Genomic DNA, 10,550 nt, shown 5'->3' on the forward strand with positions numbered 1-10,550 from the left:
CATTAGAGGAGACGGATCTACAGTGCTAGCAGATGCTAAAGACAGGCCAATAGCACGAGTAGATACTGGAGGAGCATATGCAATAAATGATACAGAATATGATGGCCCAGGAGGTTTGTAGTCTGCAGCCCAAACCTCAGATGATAGTCATCAAGACGATGCTGAGGCACCGATGATGGTGATGATGTTGTTAATGACGATTAGATTGTTTTTCAGCTCTTACGCTATTTTATTTTCCATACGATACATTATTGTCATAATCTTTCACTATAATATCTATATATACTATTGATTGATATTTAATATTTGATTGCTTGATATCGTAAATATTGTCATATTGAGCATTTAAATGAATTGACGAAACATATATAAGAGAGTATTCCTTGGTGCATGATGTTTGCGGATGATATTGTTTTGATAGATGAGACACGAGAAGGAGTCAATAGAAAGCTAGAGCTTTGGAGAAGTACTCTAGAGTCGAAGTGTTTTAAGTTAAGTAGAACGAAGACAGAATACATGCATTGCAAGTTCAGTGAACGCTAAACGGATGATAGGGAAGGAGTTAGTTTGAATGGAGTTGTACTGTCTCAAAGTAATCACTTTAAATATCTAGGCTCAGTCCTTCAAGTAGATGGGGGATGTGAGGAGGATATTAGTCATAGGATTAAAGCTGGATAGTTGAAGTGGAGACATGTCACGGGAGTTTTATGTGATCGTAAGATTCCCAATAAGTTGAAAGGAAATTTTACTGTACAGCCATATGACCGACTATGTTATATGGTAGTGAGTGTTGGGCACTGAAAGAGTCGTTTGCGTCTAAGATAAGAGTTGCAGAGATGAAAATGTTAACGTGGATGAGTGGCTATACTAGACTAGATAAAGTCCGTAATGAGAGTATTAGAGAAAAGGTAGGAGTGGTGCCAATTGAAGATAAGTTGAAAGAAGGAAGATTGAGGTGGTTTGGTCATGTGAAGCGTAGATATACGGAGGCTCCAGTTAGACATGTAGAGCACATTAGGTTAGAGGATAAAAAAAAAAGGGGTAGACCTAAATTGACTTGGAGGAGAGTAGTACAACATGACCTAGAAGCATTACATATTTCTGAGGATTTAACCCAAAATCGTTTAGAGTGGAGAAAGCGAATCTATATAGCTGACCCCAATTTTTTGGGATAAAGGTTTAGTTGAGTTGAGTTGAGATGAGTATGCTTCAATACAGGAAATAGTATATTAAATAAAAAAATAAAAATTTTTATAGCCATTTCAAATGGATTAGAAATGGACATCCGTTTCTAATTTGAAATGCAAATCATTCCATTTTAAAATAGAAAAGAATCTATTTTTATTTTATTATATTTAGAAACAGATTTGAAATGAAAACCCCGTTTCAATTTACAAACCGAACAAATTTTAGTTTCAAAAAGTACTTTATTTTTATCTTATTTGTTGTACATGTTAGAAACCGATTAGAAACAGAAATCTGTTTCAACTAACTAGAAACCAAAATATATTGGTTTCTAATGTGAAATGGAATTTGAAATCGAAAATAGTCGGTTTATAAATGTAAAATGGAAAATTCAGATTCAAATCGGTTTCAAAATTAGAAGCTGACAATATATTCTAGTTTTAATTTATTTAGAAACATGCGAATTGTAAACCAAATCTTTCATTTTAAATCAGTTTCTAATTACAATTATGAATAGATTTTTCATGTGTTGAAACCGATTTTTTGGTTTCAAATCTTGTTTTTTTCCTTGTAGTGAATTAGTTGGACTTCTCATGTCAAGTTTTTCCTAAATATATTAATAAAATTTATTTACTTATCGAAAAAATATATACAAAGATCAAACAAAAATCCATCTATATTAACGGCCATAATAGGCAAATGATTCTGTAACTGTCAATGAAGCAATGGAAGTGATCCCAGAAGGGAATTCATTGGCTAGGCCTGCTTGACAGAAGGCATAACCAGAATCTCGAGATTTGATTATAGCACTTACATTTTCTGGCAACTGAGCAGCTCCATCTAAAATTTGGACTACAGTAGACATGCTCGGCCTAACTGCAGCCACAGGGTGTGAACATAGCAAGCCAAGCTTCAACACCAATTCAGCTTCATGCAAGACATACTCATTCGCTAGTCTACTATCAATTGTGTCCAAAATAGCATCGTTATCCAAGCAATTCAATACCCAATCGATCAACATTACTTTTTCCTGTGAAGTTCGAGGATCCACAGGCCTTCTACCACATGTAACCTCGAGCATAAAGACCCCAAATGCATATAGATCAGTACATGTGTTTGATTTTCCACTCTGCACAATATCTGGGTCTATGTAGCCAGGAGTACCAGCTACATGAGAGGTTTGAGGATCATTTCCGTGATCACATAACCTGGCAAGCCCGAAATCTCCTAGCTTAGCATTCATGTCATTGTCGATGAGTACATTGGCAGGCTTGATGTCTCTGTGGATTATAACTTGTACCCATTGTTGGTGCAGATAGAAGAGTGCGGCTGCCACATCTTTGATGATTTTGAATCTTTGCTTCCAGTTTAGTATGTAATTGGGTATTTGATAAAGGAACTTGTCAAGACTTCCATTAGGCATATAGTCATAAACTAAGAAAAGTTCACTCTCGCGCCTGCAATAGCCCAGAAGTCTAACCAAGTTTGGGTGCCTGAGACGGCCAATGGTTGCAATTTCAGCTACGAATTCTCTTATTCCTTGCCTGGAATCGTGTGAAATTCTCTTCACTGCAATTTGAACATTTGAGAATGGCAGAATACCTTTGTATACCCTGCCAAAACCCCCTTTTCCAAGAAGTTGCCTATCTCTAAAGCCTTTCGTAGCAATGAATAGGTCCTTATAGGAGAACCTATGAGGTCCATATAGCACCTCCCAATCCTCTAGTACCTGAATGAACTTTCTTCTTCTTGAAATCATAACAAGTGCTCCAAAAATCAAGAGTAGGAGGAAAATGCCCCCTGTTAAAGATAATACAACTACCAAAATCTTTTGCTTTTTTCTATATCCATCGCCTGCACCCTCTTCATTTTCTCCTGTCGAACGAGGTATATGAGGAAGTCTAGACAAGTTAATCTCCTCAGCTTGACCATTCATCCTGAAACTCCAACCCAATATATAGTGAGAAGATTTAGATCCACTAGAAGATGAGAAACCAACATACATAAACTCAAAGAAATAAGGGGAAAGATCTCTCTTCAAGGATAAAAGGGGAAGCTTAGGTTTAGGTACGCTTATTGGATGGATCGTGACATTGAGTTTTTGATTAGAGCTCTCATATTCAACCCAGACTTGCAGTGGATTACCACTTTTGAGATCTAACACTTTGAAATTCCATTGATTATTATAGTACCCAGCAGTAGCAGATTCCACCGAGACCAACCCATTAATATCAATCCCCAGATGGTTATCATCTCTGTCATTAAACTGGAAATCTTGGTCTGTGTCAAGCTCTACTGCAACAACATGATTTGAATCTTTTCCATTGTTAGTTGCATTGAAAAGACCAAGATACTGATTTGGAAAGGCTCCAGGAATACCTTTTGATGGCGAAATAGCGAAGGCAAGTCCATGGCCACTGAATTCAGTGTCATTGGATACTACTGCAAAGATGAAGGTGGTAGAGAAGGAGAAGACAGAACCAGTTGTTGAGTTCTTGAATTTGAAAGAATCGTTATAGAAGACTTGGCTTGCTTCGCTTAGCCCACTATCTGTAAATATCACTTCAGAGGACATGTTGGTCTGGTTTACCTCTGCACTTCCACTCAACTTGAAGTAACCATCGAACAAGAATCCGGCATGATTGTTTTTGTCTGCAAATGCAAGCTTCAGGAAGAAATATAGCATGAGAATTTTAGAAGACATTTCAAAAGATTGAGATCTTTCCATAAAAATATGAGAGAGCTTTAGAGCCTCAACCTTTACATGTTTCAATGAAAGAACATTTAGATCATCTTAAAAAAAATGAAAAAAAGAAACTTCTTCATTGTCCACAAAACAAATGACAAAAATCTTCCCGAAGCGTGTCAAGTTTAGTCCGCGTAATCTTTTATGTTTATAAATATGAATGAAATTATCTGATAAAAATTATGAAAGTGAAATAAATTACTTGTTTTATTACACCTAGCGTATATCAATAATTTAAAAAAATATCAATAAAATTTTTCTAGCAGTATTAAAATCGTCTCAAAATTGTGAAGTCTTTAATTTAAGTCATAATTAAAAAATAAATTAAAAATATATTAAAATTAAGGAATTGCCAATATGTGGTTATTAATAATTTTAATATATATATATATATATGTATATATATATTAATTTTAATTAATATATATTAGTTTATTATAACTTATATTATAATAGAGGCTAATTATTATAATATTAAGAGGATAATTATTAAATAACTTATAACTTACATGTATATAATTAGGAAATTAATAACTTAATTATAATTTAAAGTAATTAAATAATTCATTAATAAAAATAATAAAAAAAACTAATAGAGAAAGCCATGTATCAAAATAATAGAGAATGTCACATGATAATATTATGAAAAAGAATGTCACATGGTAAACTCTTAGGAGTATATATACTCCTAGGAGTATATATATATATATATATATATATATATATATATATATATATTGTGAGTCAAAGGTTGAGATTTCTTGAATTTATTTATCTCTAACAGAAAATTTAATTTAAAATTTTATAATTTTAATAACAACTCTAACAATATTAACTATGTGTTTAATTTGGCTTCAATCAAAAACCTATTTAGAAGTTGATTTATCTGTGAGTCAAAAGTTGAGGTTTCTTAAATTTATTTATCTCTAAAAGAAAATTTAATTTAAAATTTTATAATTTTGATAACAACTCTAATAATATTAAATATGTGTTTAACTTGGGTTAAATTAGAAAACTACTTGGAAGTTGATTTATTTTGGCCTATATGGTTTATTTTTTTTGGAAAGTTGATTAGAAGATATACCTTTAAAGCTTTCTAAAATTTATTTATGTGATGTGGATTTTTTCTTTTTTATCTAGTTCAGCTTTTAACTTTTACAGGACAAACCAGCAGGTTCACACTTATGAAAACACATTAAAGAAAGAAATTATTTTTTTATTTGAACAAAAATTGATTTATTCAATACAGAAAAAACAAGCACAAACTAATCGTTGAAAAAAATAATATTAATAATATCTCATTAGGTAAAAAATGGAGACATTAAAATAAACATTTTGTTTTGCTTGAATTGGCCAAACACGTCCTCTTCGCAATTCCATATATTACACAATTTTAAGAGTTGCTATATTAAATTCTTTACAAAACGTCAATTTACGCGTAAGTCTTAATAGTAATATTTAATTAAATATGAAACAAAGGCCTATTGATTTAAAAAAAATCTAAACCTTTTCATATGATTATTTAGAGACTAACATTAGGTAAATTTCCAGGACGAAATTCTTTTAAGGAGGGGAGAATTGTAACACCCTCATGGACAGTTCCATACATTCTACTGTTTCGGTGATTAGTATTTTTCCGGACAGTCAGGAAGTTTAAAACCATATTTACGTTATCTAGAAAAGCCATAAATAAAAATTAATAGAAATTATATGAAGGTGAAATGAAAATAAGAAAAACAAAGCATAATCAGTTAAATGAGCCGAGGTCCCGGTAATGGGTGACCAAAATGGGAAGTGACTGCAAGCTCAGTTGCTACCCTAATTTTGTGTAGGACCCTGTTGACCCCGTGTAGTTCAAAATGAGCACTGATTTTAATGATAACAAAACTCAAACAGAATCTATCTAACCCAACTTTAAAGTGATGTGTAGATTCCTTCTCTTATTCATAAAGAATTTTTGAAGTTGCATCTAAGGAGAAAGGATACTCAAAGACATTTCAAGATAAATCCAAAATGAGAAAAGAACAAGACTATGAAAGCCAAGACTCAAAGAAAATGTGTGAAAGTCATAGAGTTAGAGATTGAGTCTTAGGTCTTATGTGAAAAGAATAGATGAAAATTTAGTCAAATGGACCTCAAAAATGAAATTTTATTTTCTGATTACTTTTTCTCATCATGACCTTGGACACTACTATTGGAATATTTTTTTAAGGTCTAAATTATTTTCTTTAATATTGCAAGTTGAGACATGCAGCTGTTGACTTAGTTTGCTAACTGGTTTGCTAAAATTTTTAGTTTGCTAATGTGTTTGCTAAAACATTAGTTTACTAACCAGTTTACTACTGTTGCCAAAAATTTTATTAGTTTGCTAAATGATCAGAGCTGCTCAACTTCGCACAAAATGACAAAATAATGGCCATTTTGTCTTGGGCAGTGTGTATAACGTTCCAAAAAGGTTTCAAACGGTCTAAAATGATTTGGGACTATAAATACACCTTCTTTACTTCATTTACATTTTGATGAAAGCTTACATTTGAACTCCAACTTTGATTTTTCATTTATTGCTTTCATTCAAGAGCTTTAAAGTCTTTGAGCTACCATTGGCAAATCAACTCATCTTTTCTTCATAGTTTGATTTGCATTGAGTAAGAGTGAGTGTTAAAACATTGAATTGCATTTATGAGAGGTTGTACAAGCACCTATTGAAGCTTGAGAGAGTAGGTGCTTGAGATAGCACTTGTGAAGGTTTCAAGCTACCTTGGTAAAAGCTTGGAGTTGAAAAGTTGTAAAGAGCTTTTGGTCTCTTGCCTTCAAACGAGCAAATAGTGGAGAGAAGACTCAAAGAGGGTTCTTTGAGAGAGTGGATGTAGGCTAGTTAAGCTGAACCACTATAAAAATCATTGTGTTTGATCTCTCTAACCTTGACCTCCTTACTTTTGTGCAATTTAAATTTGTCTTTTTATACATGATATTGAATGTTGATTGAATAGATTGAATTGATAAACTTGAGGATATATTGAGTGAGTTGAGAAATTAGTTGAATATTGTATGATGCATGTTATGTTAAATATTACTATAAATATTGATTGAGACTTGAATTGCAACTTAGGAACACATTGTTGAAACACATATTACTTTCATTATACATAAAGAAGCACCTAGTTGAACAAAGCCACAATTTTTCATTAGGCTACAAGCAAGGGCCGAAAAACTGTTAAAGTCCAATTCACCCCCCTCTTGGACTATTTTGGAACAACAAATTGGTATTAGAGCTTGTCTCTCTTGCTTAGGGTGTTACAACCTTAGAGTGATCCATAATGGCTAGTTCATCTAGCAATACTGCCAGTATACCGGCACCACTAGCTGAAGGCTATTCAATCACTAAACCACCACTCTTCAATGGCACTAATTATTCATTTTGGAAAGTAAGAATGAGAAATTTCATACAATCTATAGATATTGATGCATGGAGAATTATTAAAAATGGTCCATATGTTCCTCAAAAGAATGGTCCAGGAACTACAAAAGTTCCAAAACATGAAGATTAATATGATGACAATGATTGGAAGAAAATTTCTATAAATGCTAAAGCTATTAATATTTTGCATTGCTCACTTGACCTTAATGAATACAATCGTATTTCAAGATGTCAATCTGCTAAGGAAATTTGGGATAAGCTTGAAGTCACTTATGAAGGAACTGATGTCGTCAAAGAGTCCAAAGCAAACCTTCTTATTCGAGATTATGAGCTATTTGAAATGAGGCCAGGAGGATCAATTGCGGATATGAGTACAAGGTTTACCGATCTTGTAAATCTTCTCAAAGCACTTGGTAAAAGATTTAAGGAAGCTAAACTTGTGAAGAAAATTCTTAGATCACTTCCAAAATCTTGGGAAGCGAAGACTACAGTTATCCAAGATACTAAGGAGTTTAAAACATTCACTTATGATGAACTCATTAGATCTTTCATTGCACATGAGATGGTATATAAGAAAGATGAAGTTGAAAATGAGCAAAAGAAGAAGAAAAACATTGCTCTCAAGTCAAACAAAGATGAAGATAAGAAGAAAGGAGTTGCATTCAAAGTTGACTCTAGTGACAACTCAAGTGCTTCAAGTGATGATGATGATGAAATGGCTATGCTTGCAAGAAAATTTAAAAGAGCTTTCAAGAAGGGAAGAAGCAAATACAAGAAATTCTTGAAAAAGTATACTCCCAAGGATAAACATTTCAGAGATTCAAAAGAAGAAGTTGTATGTTATGAGTGTCACAAACCTAGACATATTAAGCCCAAATGTCCATTACTCAAAAAGAAGAAAGGAAAAGAAGATAGAAGCAAGAAAGCTATGAAAGTAATATGGAGCAACAGTGAAGAATCTTCAAATGATGAATCAAGTGACAAAGAAACTGCTCTTCTTTGTATGATGGCACTTGAAGAGAAAGTCGAGAGTTCACAAAAGGAAGAAGAAAGTGACAATGAGGTAAACTCTTATGAATCTCCTAATGTAGAAGAGCTTGAGCTTGCATTTGCTAAGGTATATGATGAGTATAGAAATTACAAGAGAAAGTGCACTAAAATGAATTTAGAAATTGAATCATTGAGATCACAAAATATTGCCATGTCCAATGTGCATAAAGAAAATGAATTTTACAAAGGACAAATTGCTTTGTTTAAAGAACTAGACTTAGAGTTGAAAACCTCAAAAGAAACTTGTGAAATAATCATTGAGAAAAATAAAGTTCTTGAAGCTAAAGTAGAATCCTTGACAATTGATTTGGCTAAATTTACAAAAGGAAAAGAAAATCTAGATGTACTTCTTGGAAACTAAAGAATTTCAAATGAAAAATATGGAATTGGTTTTGATGGTTTCATGAACTATGACAAGTACAAGAATCATTTCATTAAAGCATCTACATCCTCTTTGCCCAATATCACATGCTATTATTGTAATAAAAGGGGTCATATGATTAGTTCTTGTGCACTTATGAAGGATCTTCTTAAGGTAAAGAAGGTATGGGTGCCTAAAGGAATCTTACCTAAGGTCACTAACCCCCAAGGACCCAAAGTTGCTTGGGTACCTAAAGCTCAGTGATTAAATTTCAGGTTTGTTTCAAAGGGATGAAGGAAAATGATAAATGGTATATAGATAGTGGTTGTTCAAAGCACATGACTGGTGAAAAGGACAAGTTTTCAAAAATCATAATGAAAGATGGAGGATATGTAAAATTTGGAGATAAAGGGAAAGGAAAAATAATTGGAAACGGCACGATTGGAACCAAACCTTGTATTGAAGATGTGTTGCTCGTTAAAGGATTGAAATACAACTTGCTAAGTGTAAGCCAACTTTGTGATAAAGGTTTTGAGGTAAAGTTTACTTCTTCTCTATGTACAATCAATAACTTAGAAAATGACACATTGTTCATTGCCAATAGATTTAATAATGTTTACTTGCTTGACATGAATAATTTTGAAACTAATCATGGTACATGTCTAGTATCTTTTGATAATTCTAGTTATTTGTGGCATAGAAGACTGGGTCATGCAAGCATGCATACACTCTCAAAATTGTCTAAGAAAGAACTTGTTAATGGTCTTCCTAAGATTAATTATGAAAATGAATTTCAATGTAGAGCATGTGCACTAGGGAAACATACTAGAGCATCTTTTAAATCTAAAAATATTGTGTCTACCACAAGGCAATTAGAATTGCTTCATCTTGATTTATTTGGACCGGTATCCCCTACTAGTCTTGGTGGGAAGTCATATGCTTTAGTTATTGTTGATGACTATTCAAGATATACATGGACATTCTTCCTTGCTCACAAAGATGAAACTTTTGAAAAATTCACCTCTTTTAGTAAGATGGTTCAAAATGAAAAAGGTTTTTGCATCACATCTATAAGAAGTGACCATGGAACTGAATTTGAAAATCATTTATTTGAGAAATATTGTAATAAACATGGAATCAATCATAATTTTTCAACTCCTAGAACACCACAACAAAATGGGGTAGTAGAAAGGAAAAATAGGACTTTGCAAGAAATGACTAGAACTATGTTGAATGAAAATAATTTACCAAAGTACTTTTGGGCTGAAGCTGTCAATACATCTTGCTATGTGTTAAATAGAATTTTGATTAGACCAATTTTGAAAAAGACCCCCTATGAGCTGTGGAAAGGAAGAAAACCAAATATCTCATATTTCAAAGCATTTGGTTGTAAGTGCTATATTTTAAATAACAAGAAGGATAACTTGAAGAAATTTGATGCTAAACCCGACGAAGGAATCTTTCTTGGGTATTCAACAAAGAGTAAAGCCTATAGAGTGTTCAATAGAAGAACTTTAGTTATTGAGGAAACTATTCATGTTTTGTTTGATGAACTAACCCTTCTATCAGAAAGAAAAATGTTTGTGATGATAATAATGAGCAGGTTTTTGGAAAAGAAAATATAATATCAAGTCAAGAAATGGAACAAATTGATGACAAAGATGAAGAAACTCAAGGAGAAACCACAATAGATGTCCATGATGCCAATGAAGATCAAATCAATGAAGAAATGCCAAATTTGGAAGAATTACAAGTAAATGAGCCCCAACATGAAGATTTACCTAAAGAAT

The 10,550-nt window shown here is 32.7% G+C and overlaps 1 protein-coding gene across 1 annotated transcript; it reads right to left on the bottom strand.

Annotated features, from left to right (window-relative positions):
* Window positions 1–1,864: 1,864 nt before the first annotated feature.
* Window positions 1,865–3,889, bottom strand: LOC110664871 (L-type lectin-domain containing receptor kinase V.9-like). Its single transcript, XM_021824742.2, has one exon. It carries the CDS (start codon window positions 3,887–3,889, stop codon window positions 1,865–1,867), a length of 2,025 nt encoding a protein of 674 aa, XP_021680434.2.
* Window positions 3,890–10,550: the final 6,661 nt, after the last annotated feature.

Source organism: Hevea brasiliensis, chromosome 3 (assembly GCF_030052815.1).
Source record: "Hevea brasiliensis isolate MT/VB/25A 57/8 chromosome 3, ASM3005281v1, whole genome shotgun sequence".
NCBI lineage: Eukaryota > Viridiplantae > Streptophyta > Magnoliopsida > Malpighiales > Euphorbiaceae > Hevea > Hevea brasiliensis.